The sequence below is a fragment of the Desmodus rotundus genome, chromosome 5, assembly GCF_022682495.2.
Source record: "Desmodus rotundus isolate HL8 chromosome 5, HLdesRot8A.1, whole genome shotgun sequence".
NCBI classification, from domain to species: Eukaryota; Metazoa; Chordata; class Mammalia; order Chiroptera; family Phyllostomidae; genus Desmodus; species Desmodus rotundus.
In genome coordinates this window covers 63,950,798-63,976,752 of record NC_071391.1, presented here as the reverse complement: position 1 = coordinate 63,976,752, position 25,955 = coordinate 63,950,798, and the positions used below count along the sequence as shown (strand labels likewise).

General features: G+C 48.1%; 1 protein-coding gene across 1 annotated transcript in view; it reads left to right on the top strand.

Annotated features, from left to right (window-relative positions):
- The window catches only part of LOC139440946 (uncharacterized), a 93,325-nt gene that overhangs the window by 66,560 nt on the left and 810 nt on the right, over nt 1-25,955 (top strand). Inside the window, exon 5 of the mRNA XM_071221597.1 lies at nt 61-138. Within this exon, the coding sequence (XP_071077698.1) occupies nt 61-138 (78 nt within the window). The remainder of the gene's footprint in view (nt 1-60; nt 139-25,955) is intronic.

Sequence of the window (25,955 nt, the reverse complement as noted above, 5' to 3'; positions counted from 1 at the left end):
GAGTGTGTAGAGGGATAGCCCCCGAAACCTATTAATATACCTCTTCTGATTTCTCAACAGGAATAACTCAGGAATAACCTCTACTGGAAATCAGTTTGCTGAAACTATTGAAACAGCAGCTCTTAAGTGGAATAAAAGGTGAGTAGAAGTACATTTGCATCTACTAAAGATTTCTTGCAAGGGAAACCTGTGTGTGGAGGGATCACTGTCCTTCCTCAGACATGTCCAGTTCTATATGGGATATTTTACACCCACTATCCTCCCCGCCCCGCTCCCGGCCACGTTTCTCTTCGTCCCTCGGGGCCTTTCTCAAAAAAAAAGGACCTCCCTGGAAATGAAGTATTTTTGATTCCTTCCTGCTGGCAGGGATCTCTTGCTTTTGAAACCCTTCTCTCTCTTTTTTTGTTTTAAAGATTTTATTTATTCATTTTTAGAGGGGAAAGATGAGAGAAAGAGAGGGAGAAACATCCACGTGTGGTTGCCTCTTGCACGCCCCCTACTGGGGACCTGGCCCACAACCCAGGCATGTGTTCTGACTGGGGATTGAACCACCGACCCCTTGCTTCGCAGGTCAGCACTCAATCCACTGAGCTACAGCAACCAAGGCTACTGTCTCCTTCTTACTGACATGTATTGTAATGGGCTTTATGATTTCCTCTGTGCCCCTCTCAACTGTTCTGTTCCCATGGCTGTATTGAGTGTGGGGGCTCCTTCTCTGTGGCCTCCCCATGCACATTTCCACACTGGATTATAGTTGTCTGGTTGTGTGTTTTCCCAGTAAGCTCCTCAAGGGCGTCCCTGAATCGTGCCTGGGACATAGTGGATGCTCCATAAAAGTTTACTGAAGGAACAGTGAGTCGGCTTCCCTGCTAGGCTGTCAGCTTCTGTGTGGGTTCCCTCTGCACCTCCACCACTCCGCTCATTCTCAAGTTGGTTCTATTCTCTCAGCACTCGTCAGAAATTGCTGATCTCTAGTTGCCCTTTGTGTTTTGACTGTTGATGAAATGAAGCTAATAGCAAAGTTTTTATATCTGATTTTCGTTTTTCAGGGGGGGCAGTTGGACCCATGTGAAGAGCAATAACCCAGAAACTGGAAGGGAAGGGAGGTGACAGGCAGGTCAGGAAACCAGTGACCGCAAGAGCGTGGCTCCCGCTTGGCCTCCTCTTCCCTGTGGCTGGTGTTCAGTCGTGAGGTTGGCTTTTGGTCACGCTGTGATTGCGGCCCCTCCCATCTGCTGGCACCCATCTGTATGCTCTTCCAAGCTTCCAAGCTGCTTCAATCAGTGGACAATTGCATTTTTTTAATGAGAATGTGTTTATTGATTTTAGAGAGAGAGAAAGGGAGGGGGAGGGAGGGAGAGAGGAGGGGGGATGAAAGAGAGAAACATTGATCAATTGCCTCCTGTACACACCCCAACCAGGGATCGAACCTGCAACCTAGGTATGTGCCCTGACCAGGAATCAGACCCACAACCTTTTGTTATATGGATTGATGCTCCAACCAACTGAGCACCCAGCCGGGCCAGACAGTTGCATTTTAAACCACCTCCTTGCTCCAGACCTTTTTGCCTTAGGTGAATGAGTCAGCAGTTTCCTTTTTTCTAATTGTTTACTGCATTTGCTAAGTACCCCAAAGACACTGCTTACTAATTCTACCAGTTTTCTTGGTCACCATCCTCTTAGAGGACTTGTCCAGCCTTTCCTGCCTGACAGCAAGCCACAGTTGTCTCTTACAGCTGTAGAGTTCTTCCCCTTCCACAGGGCACTTCTACACCGTCACCAGATTTTCTTCTCCCACCCATCCTAGCAAACAGGCAGGGGCAGGTGGAAGCTTCTCACTTTCAGTCAGGAAACAGGCTCAGCAGCTAGGGGTCTTGCATGAGGTCACGTTGTCAATGTGAATGGAGTTGGGTTTCTCTCTCCCCTGCACCATCTTGGTCCTTCTCCTTGGAAGCCACTGCTGCCGTCATAAAACCTGGGCACTCTGTCTCTCACCTGTCTCTTACCCACCCTGAGTGTTCTGTTGGGAGGTCTGTTGGGAGATGCAGTCTGACCACGGTGTTTCCCCCCACCCCAGCTAGGCTGCTTTCTTGAGAAAACATATATCTGTAGATATCTTCCTCCCAAGATCTTCCAGTCAGGCTTGTCTTATTTTTGTTAGGGCTTATTTAAATGCAGGGAATTTAATTAATTTACCCTAGTGCTGCCCTGTCTGACTCTATGAGTAAACTGGAAGACACTAATAGGGGTTTGATCAGCCTAATCTAGCTGCATCTAATGATGTTCTTTCCCTCCCTTCTCCTTTAATAGTTGCCAGTGGTTCTATCAATCAAGGCGGCAGAGCACAGTGCTTTATTACCATGCGTAATTGTTTCATTTAATGTGATTTTTTAAAAGTGGCTCAGCTTTTCACTAGAAAGCAGACTGTCGAATGACATTTTGATTTGTCCCCTGACGGGGGATTGGGAAACGGACAGACACCAAGTGCAGCACAGGAGGAGGCATGCTAACTTCAGTGAGAGCAGGGTGCGATTTCGGTGAGTCATTGTTTTCCTAAAATGGGCCGCTTTCTTGGGTGTTTCTTTTTGTTGAGAGAGAGACCTCCCTCTGCATGGGGGGCCACCCACCTTAGATGAACATTTCTGTAGGGGAGAATCGAACCCCCCAAACAGGTGGCACTTGAAATGGTGTGCCTGTCAGGGTGCGGGACTAGATACCAGGAGCCTCCGGCTTGGCAGTCCTTGAAAACATCAGTTTTCAGCAAACCTATTACGATGCTTGGAGTTGAAGAAAATAGGCTGCATGTTTTTACTTCTGATGGTGGTGTGATGCAAATACCATTTTACTGTTAAAAGTTGCTGTTTTCTCAGCCCCGTGGCTGGTATGTGTGTTACTAATGAGGGTTATCAGTCAGAGGGGCGGCCTGCACGTGTGCTGGCCAAGTGGCCCCATAAGCTCCCCATGTGCACCCCACCTTGGCTGGCACAGAGGTGGACACCGGAGCACCCCGAGAGGAGGTCAGGAAGGGTCACCAGTGAGAATGGCCTCAGGCATCCATCACCCCACAGGTCACCTCTGTACATTGTAGCACTTTTACACCTTTTGTAGCAATTAGCAAACTTGTGTAGCTCATGGGCACCTCAAGCTTAATGAGTCTAAATATTAACTCTTGGTCTCCTACCTCAGCCCCTTTCCACATCTCCCTTTCCTCCATCTCATCAAGGTGCACAGCTGTTAAAGTGCATTTTCAAGCCAGAATCTGGGGCATCATTGACCTTTTTCTTCCTCCAAATCACCGAGTCCTGGTGATGCTTCTTGAACTCATCTGCCCTGCATATCCACCTCCAAGAGCCTGATTACTCACGTCTGCCCTGGTTACTGCAAAGGCCTTTGAAGGGGCTGCTCTGCTTCTACTTTCCCTCCATTCTTTCATCACTTTGGACCCAGAGAGATCTTTAAAAACATGTGTCATATCATTTCACTCCCTTTGTTAAACCTGTTAGTGACCACCTCCTGCACTTGGATGAACCCCGTACTCTCGGCACGGCCCATGGAGAGACTGCACCATCTGGGCCCCGAACCTGGTGGCGACCCCCCAGGGTCATTGACATCCATTGAAGTGGCTTGTAGGACAGCGCTCCCTCGCACTGCGGACTTCCTTGGCAGGTTGCAGTGGCTTTGGTTTCCCAAGTGCAGTGAAATAACTGTCCAGCTCACAAAGGCATACTTAGAATGCATGTTGTGTTCTGGGAAACGGTGCAGGGAGTGATTTCTTCCTCCAAAGCCCAGAATATCAGCTCTTACAACACAGAGGTGCACCACTATTTCATTTGGAACATGAGTAAGTAAAAAAACCAATATGTAATCAGTTATTATAATACCCTCACTACTTTCCAGTAGCCTCCCCGCCAAATATTTTTACATAAAAATGTGTGCAACATTTTAGCTTAGGAAATCATGAAACTTGGTTCCAGGCTGGTAGAAGACTGACTTTCTACTGGGGAAAAAAGAAACACCAAATATTAGTTCCCAGCTTTCCTCTTTAAACATGTATCTCCTATCCTGAAACCTACTTGCTTGTCTTATCTTGCCCTTAAACTCTACTTTGGTGTGTTTTTGTGGAACCATGTGTACACAGAATCACACCTGAAACAAATTCTGTCTTTGCTAGGCGATACTCTCCATCCTCCCCAGGCCTTTACTCAAGGTAATGGGATTATTGAAATTTCAGCTTTATTTTTGGTGCACTATGGCTTCAAATTAAGACAGCTTTTCTACGATCTTAAGTTTGAAGACTTTTTGTGGTTCCAGTTGGGTGGGTCACTCTGATGAGTTACCAGCAAAGATTGTAGTGGGAATACCGGGCAAGGCGATCTTACTACGGCGTGATACGCACTGTGGTGGAGTTGGTTACCAGGTGCCACGGAGCACAGGGATGAGCCCTCACCCACTCGGGGGACTGGAAAGTCACAAAATACTCTCTAGAGGATGTGACCTTTGAGCTGTCTCTCGAAAGAGGAGTTTGCTAATCGGAGGAGTGACTGGGACAAAGAGGCAGAAAAGGGCATTTCAGACAGCCGCATAGACAGGGCCCAGGAGGACAGAGCGGGGGCACGGCCTGCCTAGGTTACCACACGGTTGAAGGCCCGGGGTGGGTGGGGGCTGAAAGGCGGGCCGGGCCGGGTTGTGCAGTGGAACGCCCCTCTGGAATTCCACCCTGGGTAGTTGCTGGATCAGATTTGTCTTTTACAGCAGGGTTTTTGTAGGCTCAGTCTCTACTTCAAAGCTTCTCCAGAATGGCAGGAGAATAGCGATCCGTTCAGACACACAAGTCCTTTTATCAATTTCTATATGTGTGACTCAAAATTCTGCAGACTTCCAAGTTTAAGGTATGATACAGGCCACCTACCAGTAATCACAAAGACATTATTAAAAGTTCCCAAAATGTGATTGGTGTTAACTTCCCGCACTGTTGGAGTTTATGGATGAGTCTGTTTCATATTTCTCTGGGAGTTCAGCTACCTCGCCACGCTCAGCAGTGGTGCCTTTTGGGCTCCTGTGGAGCGTGGACTTACACAGGCTGATGGAGTTCCTGTGGATCTGGGAACGATGCTCTAATGCAGTCTTGAATTTGTGACAACTTTTTATTGCTAGGAATCTAGACATTTAACTATCAGTAACTGTTAGCTTGGCTTTCTAATTGTTAGTTCAGTATGATTTGGTTGGTTGGTAACCTTGAAGTGTGAGGAGATGCATATTTACAGCAGGAATGTGTTTTAGCCTAAGAATGTCCGACAACTAGACTATAAAACATATGTGAGGTTTAAATGAGTCATCCGTACCCCTTTGCTAAAGAAGGTGTATTCATGTCTCGCATTAGCTTCTACAGTGATTCTTCACAACTGTTACCACATTCAGTTTTGCAGGTAAAGGGAAAGTGTGTGGGATGGGCAGGTTGTAGCATCCTTTGCCCTGCTTCCAGAGGCAGTGATTTTAACAGGATTTAGGAATGTTTGTACTATTTAGGGCTCAAGAAAGCAGTAAGATATGGTGGGGAAACACAGGTTAGGAGACTGTTACAGAATCCTCATGAATGAAGATGAAGGCCTGACCTAGTGCTGGGCAGAGGGGGGGGATGGGGCAAGGGGTGTATGTTTGGGATAAGGGACTGGGAGGACTTGGAGGACAGTTTGATGTAGGGAATAGGGGAGAGGGGAGGAGTCCAGGAAACCCCCAAATGTTACTAAGAGGAATAGGCTTATTCATCCAGCAAATACCGAACCCTTAGTGGGGGAGGTGGGCAAAAGATGATTAACTCTTTAAAAAGGCAGGGCAAAAGAAGGGCTATTTTAAAGGCATAAGGATAAGCAAAAGGGCAATTTTAACCAGGGGTCAGGGGAGTTTTCTCAGTGGTGAGAGTATAGAAGGCCTGCCAGGATGAAAAGACTTGGGCTAGGCACCTGTTGGCTTGTTCTGCCGAGACATGCAGAGGGACAGAAATCCGACTGCTTCACGCGATGTTGGGGACAGTGTGGGATTGGCACAAGGGCCTGGGAGGCCAGGCCAAGCCTGCACCGCGTATGTTCGCACTGGGGCCACTTTTTAGTTAGAGGACTAAGACCAAAACTTGGTGTGAGTGGAGTCATTCTGTCTGAAGACTGAGGAATCAGGAGGCTGGAGGCAGAAAGATATGTGGGTGAGAGACATTGAAGACGTCAGTGGCGGCGGGGAGGACCTGCAGGCTTGGGTCCGGGGTGCAGGTGTGTGTGTCAGTGCAGCAGTTTCCTTTGGAGGTGGGGCGGGGCATGGAATCTCCAGTCAGTGCCCAAGGGAGAGCAGGCAGCCCCCTCCTGTAATGCAGGAGTGTGGTGGGGAGAGCGAGGGAAGACTGAGTTGAAGGTGACTTGGAGACCCCTCCTCACTGGGGTGATAGCAGCAGCGGTGGGCTGCAGGGACCTAGCTCATTGCTGACCTGGGGCACTCTGTAAGCCTGCAGAATGGGCCGCCGGCAAAGTCAGGAAACAAGAAAGCCGTCTTGTTTTCTGCCCTTTGCCCAAACCGTCTCTATTGACTGTTCTGTTTGGTAAACCAGCTTCAGATTCAGCAAAAAAAAAGGTGGCATTTAAATTAAAGCTTACATATTTATCGCTCAGTGACAGACTCTACTTCAACAGCCAGGTTCCTTGTCTGATGGGGCCATTCTCCTTCCCCTCCCCCAAAACCCACCCCGCAGACGCTTGAGAACATAGGCAAGCTGCTCTGTAAATATTTGATAGCAGCTCAGTTTCCTGCTTGCTCCCCTGCAGAATATTTGAATGTTGGCAGCAATCAAGGCCTGTAGTGAAGCACAAGTGATAGGCTTTGAGACTTAACCAGTGGTTCAGAGAGTCCTTTCCGGATTGATCTTCTGGCCTCCTCTGCCCTTCCTCTCCCATTAGAAGCGTGCCTCAGTCGGCGGCTCCGGAAAACCTTTCAGGCTTGCCCCACCTCAGGGCCTCTGCCCTCTCCGTTCCCTGCCTCCCACTTCTCTGCCAGGTGCCCCTCTTCCCTGAGTCTGCTCCAGGCTTGCTCCTGCTTTTCCTTCAGGCCTCCACTCTCTAATCAGAGGTGCAGCCCCCTTGTAACACTCTGTGTCGTGGCGCGTCCCTGGCTCTCTGTCACCTTAGGCTGCTCTGTGTTCCTCCATAGCACTTCACTCCTTGACAGTTTACGAATTTATTCATCTCCGTCTCTCTCACTCTACTAGAACGTGTGTTCCTTCAGAGCGGGGACTTTGCGTTGCTCATTATTGCATCCCCACTGCCAGCACAGTCCGAGCACATCGCGTTTTCCTGTATTTGGTGCATCAGTGACTTATCAGGTGCAGCAGTCGGTTAATCAGTCTGCATATTCACGACATTTCAGCTGTGCCTGGCCTGCGGTAGAGGCTCAGTAAGTGACGGACCGAATGAATGGGGAGTGAATGACTGCGACTAGCTAGTCCCCAGCACTGGTGAATAAAAGAATGGATGAGCGAGCTTGCCCACTCCCTTCTGAGACTGACCCTCTCTGTGGGCGAGCCCCCAGCTTCCTTGTTTGAGAAGGCCCAGATGTACGTTCTTGGGTGTGTGAGGTTGCTTGTATTTGATAATTCATTCATTACCTCTCTTTCTGTCTCAGTATGTCTGCCATCAGCCAGGCTCTGTAATTAACTTGCTGTAATTTAGCTTAGAGATGAATTTTTCATTTTAAGGATGCCACAAACAACTGCCGCTTGTGATATCTTGGTTGTTAATGAAGATCACGCCAAACAGAACATGAGGACTGTGTTACGTGTGTAGGAGAGAAGGGGCTGTTAGCTCACTCCCGGCTGCAGCGGTGCGAGGACAGGCTGGTGAGTGCTGGGGGAGCTGTGCTTCTCTGCTCCCGGGGTGCTCCGCGGGGCGCAGGCAGAGCCTGGGGTGGGTGTGTGTATCTTGCTCAAGGGTTGTGTTTTCACCCAAAGATTTGAGGGAAATAACACTTAGAGAATGTTAAAACAAATGTGGGTGTTTGTTAGAGGAGAATTTAACATAGCTTAGTGGCTAACAGCAGGGCTCCGGAACCAGGCTGGCTGGGTTTGAAACCGTCCCTCTGTGGTCCTGGGCAAGTTCCACAACCTCTCAAAACCTCGTTTCTGGCCTCTAAGCTGACAGCCTGCCGTGCAGGGAGCCTGCGGCATGGGGCTGTCGTCAGCATTCGGTGAGAGCCACAGCCTCCTTTACCCCAGTGCCAGTCACATCGAAAGTAAACAAGAGCTAATGTTATATACCATTGCTTGACATTTTAAGATAAAGGAGGCAGCAAATGAAATTTTTTTCTTGGCAGTGAAACTGCCTCAGACCTGGCCTCTGGGGGTGAATGTTTACTTCTGCCATATTTGTGATGGAAAAGTTAGCAAAGCACAGCCCTAAAAAACCCCACCACATACAGTTGGCTACCTAGTTTTCACAGAATTTCCCCGCACCCTTGTCTTAGTCTTGAGCTGTCACCCAGGTGAGCTGTTATCAACAGGGATAAATTAATGATGCTTACTTTTAGTACCTGCTGTCTTAAAGTACCTAATTGAATAGCAGACGAAGTTGAAGGTTTGGATAAAGAATTGCCATTTAAGGAGTGACAGTTGTTAGAAGAGCTTGTGACTTCTCTGAGGGCTTTCAACATTATTTCCATTTCATTCTCATAACAGCCTGTGGTTCATCAAGGTAGAAAAGACTGTCAGAGTGGAAAGAAACTTCAGTAACTCTTGGGTCCATCTCTTTCATCTTATTCCTGAATCCTTTTTATTGCATCTCATTAGGCTCTTGGTTTCTCCCGGAGACAGAGAGCTCCCTACCCAAAAAAGCAGTCCAGTCTGGCTCCCTATAACTTCTACCCACTTCTACTCAGGTTCTGTCTTCTAATCCTAGAGCACAACTAATCCTAGCACCACTTCAACGTGCAGTTTATGTTCTTTTTGGTACGCGGACCTCGCCACTGAGTGTTTCCCCAGGTTTTCTGGGAACATGATTTAACCATTTAGTGGCCCTTGATGGTGGGGAACCTTCTTAATCCAGTGTTGATCAACTGCAGGTCACAGCCCAGTAACTGATGGTGACATCCCTTTTAACTGTATCGTACCTGGCAATTTTTTCCCAATCAAATAAAACAAAACAGAAACGATTATCAGAGTGTGTTGCTCATAGTGAGCTTATATATTACCTTGTATAACTTTGGTTTCAGGTTGTGTGGTGTTGAGACAGGATAGTAAGAAGCTAGGAAAATTCCTTGGCAAGTGGAATAGGGAAACTGAGACAGATAGGTGAACACAAGAGCTGAGCGATTTACAGCCAGATACAGAAGGTCACCTCCCTGGAGATAACGTCTAGGCCTCAGCTGTAGTTCAGCTCCAGGCCCAGAACAGCAGCAAAACCAGGTGGGCGAGGCCAGGACCAGCTGCAAGTACAAATGCCCTGGTGCTGCCGACCCGTCAGAGGGGACCACACCCTCAAAGGGCATGCTGGGAGAACTCATGCGTATTCTGCTAAAACCCTGCCCTGAGAACTCCCCTGACTCCTGGCCAGGTTCCTGGCCCATGAGAGAGAGAAAAAAACTCAAGACAAAGGACCCAGCTTGAGCATGGGCCATTCCCTTTCCCTTCTTCCACCATTTCTTTCTTCACAGGCACGCGTCTCCTAAACTCTAGGGCAATGGACAGCTGGCAGCTTGTCCCAGGCTGATGTCCTGAACCTGTCTCCAAACCCCCTTTTCTCTGACTTCCCAGGGAGCTGAGGCAGCCCGGTCTAGGCTCTCCTGTTGCTTCTTCTATGCAAAGCCATTCCTTGTTTCGTGGTCCCCGGCTTTAATAAATGTACTCTCGTTGTCACCTGGACTCAGGTTGTGAAATCTTTCCTACGTGAAGTCAAGAACCCACACGCTGCAGCTGGCCCTGGGCAGACCCACTCAGGCCAGGCCCCTGTCCGGAAACCATGTGTGTTGCTGTTAACTATATGTATGCATTATAACAATGTTCAAAGCCATTCTTGTAGACTCTCTTACAGGAATTTCAAGTTACGTCATTTCTGTGTTTAGTCGTCATCTTCATCCTGTCTACAGCTGAACTTGCTTCAGGTCAGCTAGTTACACCAAAGGTGCTGTGCTGGAGGTTAGGTCACTACCTGTTCATTTACCTCTACAGCTCCTCTGTAAAGGAGGGCGGCGGGCTCTTGGGCTTAAATAACAAGATCCACCAAAGGGCTTGCTTCTGTCCGCGTGCCCCACTGTCCCCCAGGGAGAGGAGGTGGTGGTTGAGCACCTCGGCAGCTTTGTGTCATTGTAGGGCAGGTCCTGGAAAGCCAATGTTTCCTCAAGGCAGGAAGAGCTGCCTTTGCTCCGGTTCTTGGAGCAAAGGAGCGTGGTGTGGGGACCAGCCTGCACTCACACGGACTTGGACGTCTTTATTCTCTGCAACAATCAGGAGAGGTGTCAGCTTGTTACATCTTGGCCTGGGAAATGTGACAGCAACTGGAACTGAAAATGGAGAGGCGCGGCTGGGTGGAAGGAGCAGAATTGAGAGTCCGACAGTTTTCAGATCCTGAAACTGTGTGTGTGTTGCGGATGGGGAAGGTGGGGGGGCGGTGGGCATTCCTTGGACAGGCCGCTGAAGCTCTTGGAACAGCAGCAGTGCTTCAGATGCCAGGTCCTGTGCCGGCACTTTTCTTCTGTAATCTCATGTAATCCTCACGTTGTCTTTCTCTTGCATTGTCATACTGGCCTGACAAAACCCCCGCGCTGGCGGTACCCAGCACCCCCGGCTCTCACCCTGTACCTGCACCTGACTCACCTCCCTGTTAAGATCTGGGACTCTGACCATAGGTGGGCCCTGTGTGCTGGGGCTACACACTAGTCCTCTATTGAGTGTGTTCTACCCTCCTGGGCAGCTGCTGTATAGCTTCCCTCTCTTCAGACTTCCAACGTCTCCCTCGTCCCGCCTCCTCGGCTGCTGACATTCCTTCCATTTCACTGCGATCCTCCGAGGATTTGCACACACTCCGACCTCCACATCGGTCCCCTGTCCAGGGCCAGCCCCCACTGGTGCTTCCCTCTCCGTCAGTTCCTTTTCCTTCCTTCTCCTGGTCCATTTTTCCCTGTAATACACACATTCAGTAACTGCCTAAACAAACAAAACACTTGTCTGTGCATTCTCATCCTGACCCTATTTTTATAATGCAGTTATGCATTACTTAACAGTGTTTCAATCAGTGACAGACCGCATATACAACAATGGTCCCATAAGGTTATAATGGAGCTGAAAAGTTTCTATTGCCTAGTGATGTCATAGCCGTTGTAACATTGTAGCGCAGCACACTACAGCTGCCCACAGTGTTCGGTACTGTAGCGCGCTGCACAGAGCTGCAGTCTAGGAGCGAGAGGCTCTAACATACGGCCTCGGTGTGTAGTAGGCTGTACATCTAGGTGTGTAAGTGCATTCTGTGATGTTCACACAATGGCAGAATCGCCTAATGACTCATTTCTCAGAACATATTCCGATTGTTAAGTGACGCACAACTGTAGTGACGATAATGATGGATGATGATGCCAGCTACACTTACATAGTATTTAGTGCGTACCAGGCATTATTCTCATGTATCAGTTCATTAGGTGCGATTATTGTCCCCACTTTTCAGACGAGATTGGGTGTGTTCAGGGTGGTATGGCCGTGGACATATTGTCCCCTCTTTTCAGATGAGAAATGAGAGGCAGAGAAAGATTAAGAAACTTGCCCAAGGTCACAGGGCTGATAGATGGGAGACCTGGGATTTGGGTGGAGACTTGGCCTCTGAGTCCTGTCTTGAGGGGAGTTGCCGGCTGTGGTCTTTGGTCTCTCTGCTCCTTTCCTCTCTAAGACTGACTCAGACCTTGGCCCCTCTCCACCAAACTGTTATCTCAGGTCCCTCTGATCACCTACACGTAGCCAAATCAGATAGTCATCTCCTTCTTCTTAGAACACTTTCTGCCCTTGCTTTCCAAGACACTGTATTCTCCCTGGTTTTCTTCCTTTTATATATTTTTAGTCTCTTTCACTGACTCTTCTTCGCTTCCCAAGATCTAAACATCAGATTGCACCAGGGCTCGGTTCTCAGCCCCCTTCTCTGTCTGTGCTCACTCGGCAGCCTGAGGCTTTCAGTGTCGACAGCTCCCACGCTCCTGTCTGGGGCCCACCTCTCTCCCCGAACCAAGCTCATTCCTCTCACTGGCTGCTCAGTGTTGGAGGCTCTGCTAAGGACATCCAATAGGATCTCAAACTTCACGTTTCCAAACTTCCCACCCCACCTCTCTTATGCCCTACATCTTTCCCACCTGCCTAAACGGCACCTCCATGCTTCTGCTTGCTCAGGACAGAGAACCTTTTGGAGCCTTTAGTCTGTTTTCTTTTTTCACACCCTAGTTCCAGTCTGGTGGTAAATCATGTTGACTCTTCCTTCAGAGTACACTCAGTGTCTGACCACATCAGCTCCTGCCCTGGACCAAGCTACCATGTCTGACCTGAATAATTCATTAGCATCTTCCCTGATTTCCTGCCTTAGCCCTTGCCTCTCTGCCCTGTTGTCTGACTTGCTCTTTTTAAATCCAGGCAGAGCCCTCTGGTGGCCACCATCTTGGCCTTCTCTTGTTCCCGCTGTGACTTCACTCCTAAAGGCGCCCCTCTGCCCTCTGTAGGGCTGTTGCTCAGACATGCTGGGGGTGGGGCTGGGGGGCCACCTTAGGGCCTTTGTACTTGCCATGCCCTCCTGGAGGATCTTCCTAGAAATCTGCATGGATCAATTCCTTTAAGTCTCTGGTCCAATGTCACTTTCTCTTGAAGCCTTCCTCGATTGGTTACTCTAAATATAAACCTCTGTAAGACCCGTCTCTTTATTTCCTCTACAACACGTAGCCTCATCTGACACACATTCTAGTCATTTGTTAGTTGTCTGTCTCCCCCATTCCCTGTAAACTGTATGAAGGCGACATTCTGCCTGTCTTGCTTACAGCTGGGTCCCCAACATGTTCCCTGACACATAACAGATGCTCAAAAAGTATTTGAAGAAGAGGTATTTTTACAGACAGTAATCGAAGGTCTGTGAAGTTAAGCTACTTGTTCAGGTCCCCAGATCCTGGAAGTGCCAGGAGGGGATTTGAAGCCCTGACATGAGCTTAATTGCTCTTTACTCTCCTTTTCCCTGCTAAATCAGGACAGCAGCACATAGCGGGCAGGGTTGCTGTGAAGATGAAACAGGTGCACGGGGAAGCACTGGACAAACCCGTGTGCTGGAGGGGTGCTACCTAATTTATTGATAACCCTGGCTTTTTGTGTTACTCAGCAGCCTACCCAGAGGGTCTTTCATGTTCTCAGGTTTTTACTGAGGGGGAGCTGACACCTCTGTCACCAAAGTAGCTATTTTCTCCTTCCTTCCGCCCTTGGTGAGAGAAGTAAGTGCATGTGTGTCTGTGTCTGTCTGTCGGCCCCTGTCTGCCTGTGGCTCTGATCCCTGCCCCCCAGCCGTCAGGTCAGGAGCTCCCCTCCCCCACCTCTGTGGCTGGCCAGCAGCGGGGGGTGCCGGAGCTGGTGTGTGGGTGGCTGTCATTGTTCGTTCTCGTCTGTGTACCTGGGGAAGGCGCTCATGTTATCAGCAGGTGCTTAGCGGGTGTCAGGAGTCCCATCTTGCACAATTCTCCTGGCAACCTGCCCGCCCCAGCCCCCATTCTCTGCAGCAGGCTGGGGTGAAGCGGTCATAGGCCCATTATGGCTAAATACCAGGGACATAAGACGAAGCCAGCACACTGATGAACCACAGAGCTCGGCTCTCTCTCAAGCACACAATTTATGTTTCCCTCAACCCAGGGCAGCTTCCTGGGGTGGGGCAGTTCAGCCATTCTAACGCTCATGTTACGATAATGACTCAGCTAACGAGAAGAGATGGCAGAGATCCCTTCATACAGACTTTCTTGTGTGTTTATTCATTTGAGTTCCTGATTTTGACATAGGAGAAAAATGCAGCCATTTTCTTGAAGCACCTTAAACTGCCTTTTCTGAAGACAGAGAGCTGTGGCACTTCAGAAGAAGTGGATGGCAGTGAGAGCAGGCAGTCTTTGGCTTCTATCCCTGGGAGTGGCCTTTAGGGGGAGCCGCTGCCTGGGTCTGGCATCTGTACTTGCATTGATTGTGTGGGGAGGTGAGGGTACAATTGACCCAGTCCACAGCCGCTTAACACTGTCACCAGGCCAAGGCACACTGTGCTCAGCAGGCACCCCTTCAACAGCCTGTGACATCCTGGGGCCTTAGGAGCAGCCTGGCCTACCTGTGAATTCAAGCAGGATGTGGAGCATCTTTAAACCAGGGCGGATGCACGCTGGGCACGGGCGTGCAGGGGTACCTCCCAGGAATCAAGGCAGGCTTTACCTGCTGCCAAAGGAGACTGGCTCTAGAGGGCCTGGATCCCTGGCACGCTCTCCCTGTGTCCCCTGCTTCTGGAGCCAATGGGCTGAAACCAGGCATGGATTCTTGATTCTGCATCCGTTTCTGCCGGATGTTTCCAGAAGATGGCTCAGCCACCTGGAGGCAGCTGTGCGGGGTGGGAGGAACCGTCTCTGAGTTAGGTTTGAATCCCAGCTGCACTGCTGCCGTGCTGCCTGGAGCCTTCTCTAAGCCTCAGTCCCCTTGGCTGCAAAGTGGGATAAAGGTCGCAGTCAGGTTTGTGTGTTTGTAGAGGGCTTTTGGGGCAGTAGCCTGAGAGGGTGTGAGCCATCAGGAAGTGAGAGCTGCTGTTCTTAATTGTGGGGTGACTGGGGGGCACAGTATGGTCACACAGAGAGGGACGCTGGGCTTTGGAATTAGGTCTGGGTTCAAATGCTCATTCTGTTCATTCATTAAATATTTAATGAGTGCTTATTATGGATTGTACACTGGGGTTGAGACTGTGCTTGTTTCCCACTAGTCTTTCATCATGGGCAAGTCACCATATTTTTCTGAATCTCAGTTTCTTCATGTAAAATATGGGTAAAAATACTGATCTTGTAAGACTGTTGAGAGTGAAATGAGCATTTATAAGTGTTAACTAACTAGTTTGCTTTTTCTACTATAACTTTTTCTACTTTACCATAGGATTTCTTCTGTAACTATGGTTAGTACTTAAGATGAATTCCTTGTCTTAAACTATTCAAAATGATATATGCAGCCCTGTGTTTACTGCAGTAATAGCTGTAACTAGTAATAGCCAAGATAGAGAAGCACCCTAAGTGTCCATCAGTAGGTGAGTGGATGAAGAAGATACAGTGTATTTATACAATGGCATATTATTTAGTAATAAAAAGAATGAAATCTTGCCATTTGTGACAACATAGGCTAAGTGAAATAAGTCAGACAGAGAAAGACAAGTATCTTATGATCTCACTTATATGTGGAATCTAAATGAACAAAATAGATGAATAAACAAAACAAAACAGAAACAGACCGAAAGATTTAGAGAACAGTCTGTTGGTTACCAAAGGGGAAGGGGTAGGAGGATGGAAACTTTAAAAATTAGAATTACTAAATGATCCAGCAATTCCACTTACGGTATATACCCAAAAGAAGTGAAAGCAGGGTCTCCATGAGACGTATACCCATAAAGGAGCGAGGCTGGGCGGGACAAGTTTTGGAATGAGATTTTTCTAGATTTTCATCCCAGCTCCATTATTTGTTAGCCTTTGGAAGTTACCTAGACTTTATTGTGCTTAGTTTCCCTATGCACAAAATGGAGAAGTTAAAAAAAAAGCCCAGTAAAAATAAAACAGGTGAAATTAATTTAACAATAAATATATATTTTAAAAGATTAAAAAATTTACTTTTAGAAAGGGAAAGGAGGAAGAAAGAGAGGGAGAGAAACATCAATGTGTGCTTGTGTCTCAACGTGCCTGCAACCCAGGCATGTGCCCTGACTGGGAATTGAACCTGCGACCCTTTGGTTTGAGTGGCCAGCACTCAATCCACTAAGCTACATGAGCCAGTATATTTTAACAATATAATGGTATTTGCATTTACATTATATTTACATTTAACAGGCTAATTTAACAATATACTTTATTTCACTCAGCATATATCCAAAATGTTATTTCAACATGTAATCAGTATAAAAAATGTAATGAGATATTTCACATTCTTTCTTTTTTATTAAGTCTTCAAAATCTGGTGTGTATTTTACACTGCAGAACAGCTCAGTTTGGACCATGGCCACATTATAGATGTCACATGTGGCTTATTGCTAGTGGCTGCAGGGCCGTGCTGGTTCAGCAGGTCTGGGTTATGGGAGTTGGGTTTGATCTGTGTAATCCTGAACCTTTTCTCCGTAGTTGGGCCAACTGTCTTCTCCCAATAAACCCTTGAGCAAACCTGCCCAGCAGCAGATTGGTAACTCTGGTAGTTTTCAGGGGGGGAAATAGGAAAAATGGAGGAATTTCATCATCTGTGGGTTATGTGGTACATCTCAACTGGATAAGCCTCCCTGGATAGCAAGTTACCTTGTGCCATTTTATTTATTTATTTATTTATTTATTTATTTATAATTTTAAAACTTAGAAAAATTTTAAATTACCATTGACATGCAATATTGTATTAGTTTCAGGTACATATCAGTGATTAGGCATTTATATAGTGTATGGAGTGATCATCCCGATAAATCTAGTACCTACGCCTCTGACGCCATCTATGTGCCATTTATGAAGCATCTGGTGCGACCTGTTCCACTGGTGTACGAGATATTTCAGATCACACACTTTTTCTAATTTTTTTCAGTTACTCTACAAAGCAGGGTTTCTTCTCCCCTTTTGCAGAGGAGGAAAGTCAGGACATGGGAGATTAAGTACCTTGCGCAAGGTCATACAACTAGACCTGGAAGGGCTGAGACTCAAATCTGATTTCAAACCCTTGTTCTTACCTCTGCTCCTGCTGTTTCTGTACTAGGGCCCAACACTATATGTACATAAAGAATTTAATGTGTACATATATATGAGGTCTGTCCAGAGGTATCCAGTCATGTAATATGAAAAACTGACATTTATTGAAGAACATATAAGAAACATTGTACATAGGAAAATGATGCCTCAGTCCCCTTCAAAGTAGGCACCTTGGGACCTCACACAGTTCTCCCAATTGCCATCAGCTGCCCTGTCATATTTTCCTGAATCTCATCAATGGTGTGAAATCCCTTTCCTTTCAAAGGTGATTTTAGTTTTGGGAAAAGCCAGGAGATGGAGGGCACCAAATCTGAGCTGTAGGGGAGCAGAGTCATCTGGGTGATTTGATGTTTCACCAGAAAACTGCAGAGACGTGACGCTTGAGCAGGCACATTGTTGTGATGAAGCTGCCAATCACCAGTTGCCCATAATGGAGGCTTCTGAGTCATCTGAATAGTTTACATGGAGGAATGTTCAAGCTTAATGCAAAATCTGATACAGATTTGTTGTTCTACTCATTCAATCATTTTGAATGCAGTGGCCACACAGTACACATGCTCACTCAATGGGCATCTGCCGCCCCCACTGACTAGTACAGTGAAGTCGTCGTTGTTCACCCTGCTCATTCCAGCCCACTCTCTTTGGCTGCCAGGTTACATCAATGTTGCGCAAACTGTTCTTGTTATATTAATAATGGCTGGACTTTTTTTTTTTACAGACCGTGTGTGTGTGTGTGTGTGTGTGTGTATGTAGATATTTATTTAAAAACAAAAAAAAAGACTGGGCCCTGGCTGTTGTAGCTCAGTGGATTGAATGCCGGCCTGTGATCCGAAGGGTCGCAGGTTCGAATTCCCAGTCTAGGGCACATGCCTGGGTTGTGGGCCAGGTCCCCTGAGGGAGTGTGTGAGGGGCAAATACACATTGATGTTTCTCTCCCTCTTTCTCCCTTCCCCTCTCTAAAAATAAATAAATACAGTCTTTAACAAAACAGACTGGAAAACTATAATTGGAAAAAAATTATAAATTTAAAACATTTATATCCAAAAGGATGTGTCTCCCCCCTTTCTCTCTGTGTCCCTGTCCCCTGCCCACATGCATTGGAATATCCATGCTGACAAGTCAGGTGCCCCTAGTGTTGATGGGGGAGGGGCAGAGCGGGTGGAGTTTCATTAGAATGGGGTGGAACCCAGGTGTTTGTGAAGTCTTCTGTTTCCCTGGTTAGGGGAGCTAGGTGCAGTGGGGTGACTGGACGGCAGCTGCAGTTGTATCGCTGGAACTTATCTAGTAACTTCTTCAACCTGCCTGGCCTGCTTGATGGGAGAGAAGCCAGACTGTGCCCTGTGAGCTTCATCTTTGACCTCCTCTCAGCCGGGGGCTGGTGAGCAATGATGTGGCCCCAGAGTGGGGGAAGGGCTGGGGAGATGTATGGGGCAGGCACCGAAGGATGGGACTCTGCCACTCCTTAATTTTGAGACAGTGGCAAGGCTTTGGATTTCCCATTTGTTTAAAAACTGGAGTAATCACAGTATCTTGGGCTCTTTTCCTTGCAAGGCCCAGTGACCCACTAGAGCCAGCTCAAGTCAAAAGTGGTGTCTGTCATAAGATACAGAAACACGTCAACTTAACCTAAGGATAGGAGCCTTTACAGAGCTGGCCTTTTAAGGGAGTGCACCGGAAAGACAAGAACGGAGTCCCCTCTCTCCAAGTCTCAGGGGTCCTGCTGTCTGCTCCCATTTCCTCTCCTCTACCTGGCTTCCATGTGCGTACATGGTGTAATTGTCCAACTTCAGTGTTCCTTCATGTTCTTAGATTTCTGAAATAGAGGCTGATTGGCCCAGCTTACCTTTTCAAGGCAAGCCTTGCATTTTATTTTTATTTTTTTAAAGGCAAACAATACCTTTTATTTTATTTTATTTTTAAAGGCAAGCCATACATTTTAAAGGTCCTGGCAGAGGCCACCTGGTCCAGTGGGCTGAGGCCAGACCGTGTGGTAGGTGGTCCTCAGCCACTCAGGAAGTGGGGCCTGGATATTAAGCATTTAGGAACATCAACCATAAGGGCTGGTGGTTCCCTGCTGTGTTTGCTTTTTCATGCCCCAAAAGGGTTATTTCATTCCTTCTCTTTACCCAAGCCTGCTTCCCAACTCCCCAGACTCAAAGTGGAGGCCCTTTCCTGTTTCACTGAGGAAACAGAAGCCTCTTGCTGCCCCCACAGAGCACAGACCTGCCTCCTCCTGCATCATCCCCACCCCACCGCCTGCTGGATTCAAAGTTGTGCCTTTGCTTCTCTCAGCCTGCTCCTCCAGCTGCTCCCCTTTCTCAGCATCTGGGTTTCGTCCCACTCCGTGGACCCCTCGAGCATCCTCTGGTTTTCCTCTCAGCCCCACGCGCTCTCCCAGGGGAACCTCAGGCCAGTCGTCTCTCTGAGTGCTAGTGGAACTGTTGGCGTGCAAACCATTTATCACAAGTCACTACAAAATTACAGAGTATAAATCAGCTGCGTACTCTGCATAATTTAGTTTGGCTGACATTTTTTTCCATGGCAAAACTCCCTCAATGGAGGAAGCAGTGTGTTCATTTACAGTCTGCCATGAGCTTCTGTCTCCTCAGACAGGAACAGTTTGCGGGCCCCGGGGTAGCTGTCGGCAGCCCTCCCTGAACCCTCCCCGCTCATTCCCCTGGAGTGACTCCTGGCAGATCTTCATGTGGAAGACCCAGCAGATGCTGGTTTAGCTTCCTTCACTTTGTCTCCCAGTAGAGCTTTGAAGCAGTGTCCTTTGTGACTCCCGTGGTGCCCAGGAGTCCTCTTTCTCTTTGTCTTCATTGCCTCTTCACCCAGGCTCCTTTGCTTGCTTTCTTCCACCTGTCCTTTGTCGGGTGCTGCAGGGCCCTTGCTGGGCCCTTCCCTCCGTGTGCCTTGCCCTGACTGAGCTCACCTCGTCCGAGGCTGATGACTTCCAAATATAGATCTTCAGCCCCTACTGAGCTCCTGACTCATTTCCTCATCCGCCTCCTTGATATTGCCATGGCGATGTCTAATAGGCGTCCTCACACACGGATAGGTGTGAACAGAGCACTCACACTGTTTCTCAGTCCACCCCCCTCCACTCCCCATCTCTAGAGGCAGCATCACCACCCACTAGTTGCTCAGGCTCTGAACCTTAGGTCCACGGTTCCTCCCTTTCCCTCATGCACCATGTCTACCTGTGAGGAGGTCCTGTCAGTTGCACCCCCCAAATATAACCTGCCTCCATCCTCTTCTCCATCAACACTGACTCTCCCCCTCTGAGCCACCCCCTCCCTCCCTGGCCTTCTCTAACAGCCTCCCTTTTCATTCTCTGTGTCCCACTCTCCACTGACTGGACTGGTCCAGCCACAGGGATCCCTTTTAAACCATGCACCTCCCTGGGTAAAGCCCTTCGGTGCCTCTCGCTGCTCTTGGAATGAACCCTGACTCCTTACCCTGGTCTGTGAGCCCCTGGGTGACCTGGCCTCTGCCTTCCTCTCCAGTCTCATCTCCAGTCCTCCTCCGAATGCTTCCACTCCGTCTGCCTGCTGCTCTTCCCCACTTGTGTCCTGGCTGGTCCCTCTCCCTCTCCTTGTCATCTCAGGGAGGCTTTCCTGACTCTTCTGCCCCAGGGGAAGAGAGGGGCTGTGGTTTGAGGCCCATGCCCCAAGTGAGTGAGAACAGGGAGGACACCCACATTAGCCTAATGAGGAACCCTGAGTTCAGCCCAGTGTGTTTATCCTTTAAATCCTGACCAAACCTGCGCTGTTGCCAGCAACTTGAGGCTCTTTACCAAGGCTCCAGGAACTTCTGAATGCATATTACAGAGCCGGTGAGGGGTGAGGAGAGGGAGCCGGTTCTGTTGGCTCAGCCAGCCTGGACTGCTTTTCTGAGGATGGGTAGAGTGCCACAAAGGTGTCACCCTTTATGAGAGAAGTTGTTCTCATTGTTCAGATGAGGACATTGAGGCCTAGTGAAGTTAGGTGGCTTGCCCCAAGCCATTCAGCCAGTAAGGGGGTTCATCCTGAGCTTGAACCCAGGTCTGTCTCAAAGTTCTTCAAAAGATCTGAAAAGGAGAATTGGTAAAGCCAGGGGTTTTTACACCTGTCAGGTCTTAAGAAAGTAATAGTGGGTATTTTTAAAAGTTAATGCAAATTGTACATTTGGCCAAATGGGGACACCCTGAACTTTAATACTTGCTTTTGGCTGGCATTATTGTTATCTCAGCACAATAATATCAGTCATTTCTCTCCAAAAGGATCTCTTCCTTACTGTGAATAATACGGAAAACATTTGGGGGTTTATATGGGATAAGAGGAAGTCGTAAGAGATTAGGGTCTTTCTACCTACAGGAAGGTATCACATAGACGTTTCCCAACGCAGAATTCACATTCCACATTCTCCCACAGAACACGGTCACTTAGGCTTAAATGTCATCTTCCTCATCAGGATGGTACAGACCACCTACTGTCCTAGGACAAAACCGGGCACACAGTGTCGTCTTACAAAAGCCCCTTTGTCAGAGGAGTATCGGCAGGCACTGCTCTTCCGCCTCTGAGAGCACCTGACTCATGCTAGCCTTCCCGGACGTTATGGTGGACATTTTGTTACTGAACCCAGACAGTAGGGGGTCCTGCCACTTGCCACCTCCCAGACAGATCTCCAAAGACGGAGTTCAGTGGGAAAGAAAGGAATCTTTTATTTATTTATTTACTTATTAATATATTTTATTGATTATGCTATTACAGGTGTCCCATTTTCTCCCCTTTATTCCCCTCCACCCTGCACACCCCCTCCCACGCACATTCCCCCCTTTAGTTCATGTCCATGGGTTGTACATATAAGTTCTTTGGCTTCTACATTTCCTATACTATTCTCACCCTCCCCCTGTCTATTTTCTACCTACCATTTATGCTTCTTATTCCCTGTACCTTTCCCCCCTCTCTCCCCCTCCCACTCTCCTGTTGATAACCCTCCATGTGATCCTCCATTTCCGTGGTTCTGTTCCTGTTCTAGTTGTTTGTTCGTTTGTTTTTGTTTTAGGTTTGGTTGTTAATAACTGAGTTTGTTGTCATTTTACTGTTCATATTTATCTTCTTTTTCTTAGATAAGTCCCTTTAACATGTCATATAATAAAGGCTTGGTGATGATGAACTCCTTTAATTTGACCTTATCTGGGAAGCACTTTATCTGCCCTTCCATTCTAAATGATAGCTTTGCTGGATACAGTAATCTTGGATGTAGGTCCTTGCCTTTCATGACTTGGAATACTTCTTTCCAGCCCATTCTTGCCTGCAAGGTTTGTTTTAAGAAATCAGCTGACAGTCTTATGGGCACTCCTTTGTAGGTAACTGTCTCCTTTTGCTGCTTTTAAGATTCTCTCCTTATCTTTAATCTTGAGTAATGTAATTATGGTGTGCCTTGGTGTGTTCCTCTTTAGGTCCAACTTCTTTGGGACTCTCTGAGCTTCCTGGACTTCCTGGAAGTCTATTTCCTTTGCCAGATTGGGGAAGTTCTCCTCCATTACTTGTTCAAATAAGTTTTCAATTTCTTGCTCTTCCTATTCTCCTTCTGGCACCCCTATGATTCGGATGTTGGAACGTTTAAAGTTGTCCTGGAGGTTCCTAAGCCTCTCCTCGTTGTTTTGAATTCTTGTTTCTTCATTCTGTTCTGGTTGAATGTTTCTCTCTTCCTTTTGGCCCATACCATTGATTTGAGTTCCAGCTTCCTTCCCATCACTGTTGGTTCCCTGTACATTTTCCTTTATTTTACATAGCATACCCTTCATTTTTTCATCTAATTTGCAACTAAATTCAACCCATTCTGTGAGCATCCTGATTACCAGTGTTTTGAACTGTGCACCTGATAGGTTGGCTCTCTCTTCGTTGCTTATTGTATTTTTTCTGGAGCTTCCATCTGTTCTTTCATTTGGGCCATTTTTTTGTCTCAGTGTGCCTGTTATGTAAAGGGGCGGAGCCTTAGGTGTTCACCAGAGTGGGGCAACCCACATCACTGCGTTGTGACACTGTATGTGGGGGAGGGGCCTGAGAGGGAACAATGCTGCTTGCTCCGCTCTCTGCTGGTTTCCAGTCACTTCTCCTGCTACCCACAAGCAAATTGGGCCCTTCTGGTGCTGATTCCTGGGTGGGTGGGCTTGTGTGCGTTCTAGGATCCTGTGGGTCTCTCCAACAAACTCTACTGTAAGGCTGGGAGTTTCTCCCGCTGCCTCAACCCCCCCAGGAGTTTTCAATCAGAGGTTTGAGGCTTTATTTCCCCACACTGGGACCCTGGGTTGTGTGGTCTGTCTCGTTCCCCAGTTGTTCCTCCCGGTTTATTTGCATGCAAATGTGGGAACACCCAGTCCTCAATCAGCCACCTTGCTGGTCTGCCAGTTGCCACCTTGCTGCTCTACCAGCCACCACCTTGCCCACCCTGCTCTGCCAGCTGCCGCCTTGCCGTGAGTCCTCTCTGCCCAGCTGCACGTCTCCACCCCTCCTGCCACTCTAGATGAATGTTTCTTCTTCAACTCCTTGGTTGTCGGACTTCCATACAGTTTGGTTTTCTGTCAGTTGTGGTTGTTTTTGTTTTTAAATTTGTTGTTGTCCTTTTGGTTGTGTGAGGAGGCACAGTGTGTCTACCTACGCCTCCATCTTGGCCGAGGAATCTTTTATTAATGGCAAGTTTCAGCCAAAAATATCTGGATAACAAAAGTACAGGGAAAGAAAAAGAGTGACATCAAAAATAGCTATTTAAATATTTGTCATCACAACTACAACATAGGTTCAAGAACTGAAAATAATACAAAAACAAAAATCTGTTCACAGTGCTATTATCACCAAGGTCTTTGGAAATAATGGCAAGTTTCTGCCTCAGAGCCTGTTCTATCTAAGATACCCAGAGAAAAAATGCCCTGGCCAGTGGCTCAGTGGATTAAGCGCCAGCCTGTGAACTGAAAGGTCACCAGTTCAATTCCCAGTCAGGGCACATGCCTGTGTTGCAGGCCAGGTCCCCCACTTGGGGTAAATAAGAGGCAACTGATTGACTTATCTCTTGCACATAGAGGTTTCTCTCCCTCTTTCTCCCTTCCTTCCCCCTCTCTAAAGAGAAATAAAATAAAATCTTAAAAATAAAAAAGAAAGAAAAGAAAAATCACCATGTCACCCTCTACCAGCTCAATTCAGGGTTGTATCAGGGACCTCTTTTCCCACCCAGAAGTACCATAAACATAGGTGGCTCAGCTGGTCTCCAGTCACTGTCCATTTTCAGGCGTCTTTCGGAGTCTGTGCCCCAGGCCTTGGCTCACAGACCTGCACTGGCTGCTGCTGGGGGAGGGGAAGGAACCAACTGCCTTTTAGCTTTCTGGGGAGCTCTGTTTCAAAAGTCCTCTCCCAGAATTCCCTGCATGCTGAGAGCCAGTGGTAGTGTCCATCCTTCCAATCAAAGTGGGTCAGTGTCAGCCACGTTTGCCTTTGCCCCTCTTTTGGCAGCCATGTTTAGCAAGGGGGCAAAGTCTCTAGTCACACATGTGTATGTGTAGCTCAAACCCCTCCCCCATTTCCGGGGGTGTGTGTTCCCCCCACCCTTTCCCCCTTTACAATTTGTCTTTATTTTCTTGCACCATGTCCAACCCACACTCCTTCATTGTGTTTAGAAAACATTCCACCTACTATGGAGGTTGGGAGTCTGGGCCGTGGACATCCTGGGCCTTGGTTTAGCTGGTCAGATGCATGGTGGGTGGGGGCAGGAGGTGCAAGTCAGATGCACTTGTGAGGTGGTGATGCAGAAAAGCCAGGGCGCAGAAGAATTCGTCCTGCAGCAGTGGCAGTGGCCTCAGGGCCTCCAGCTCCAGTGGCCCTTATCCAGGTGTCGGTACAACATGGGTGTCCTGTGGCCTGTGGTGTGAGTTGGGCTCTGGTCTTGCTAATTTCCTGAGTCTGGTCCTTTGGCTTTTCTGGGGAGCCTGTGACATACCAGAGGCCTTTGAGAAAACAACTCAATTTAAATCAGCCAAAGCATGCTTCTGATGCTTTTTATTATTTTTTAACTTTTAATTTTTTAAGAGTCATTCAAAATCTTTATTACATTGTGTTCTGCCATTTCTATTTTTAAATATATAATCTTCATTATATTTTTTTCCATTACCATTTAGTCCCCTTATACCACCCCCATGCCCCAGCCATCACCGAATCGGACTCGAATGGAGCTGTTGCTGTGTCTTTTATCCATGGGTTTTATTCATCCCTGCACTCCTGACAGCACTGAGTCACCACCTGAGCTCCCTCCCCAGGCTACAGAATTTACGAGAACCCTGGGTGGAGAATCCTAGGTTGGGTGGGTGGCAGGACCGCAGGCTCAGTTGTTTCCATTCATTGTCTGACCCATATTCCTCTGCTTGCCACCTGTCGTGTACCCCTAGACTGGGTTTGTGAGGATACAGCCAGGCTTTGCACCTCTTCCTCAGTTCCTCCCACAGTGACCCGCACACAGTGGGTGCTCAGGAAGGTTGGCATGGAACCAAAGAAAGAAGCTGGCGCCTGTGGCCCTCTTCAGTCCCAGCGAGGCTGCCCCGGGCCGCAGTCAGGCACGTGGTGGGAGGTTGGGTAACTACATGCCTGGAACCTACAGGCTGTCTGCAATCAGATAGCGGAGACTGGATACGAGATTGTGGATTTAGAGCAGCAGAGTAAGTAGTTAGAACCTTGGAAGGAAGACCTGTGCCCCACTTTCCTCTGAGTGGAGGAAGTGAAGTTAGTGCTGTTCCAGTCCTTTCCTGTCAGGGCACACACAGAAAGGGCTCATGTTTATATGGAACTCAGGGCCTTGCCCAGCCACCATGGAGCTGAGAGGCTCTGTCTCAGCACGCTGAGGACCCATGTGCAGTGCACCTGTGCATGCTGCTGAGACAGCTGATGGAGGTGTTACCCTGGGGTATCCCTGACCGCCCACCACTCAGCGGGGCTGACCTCTGCTGTTCTTAA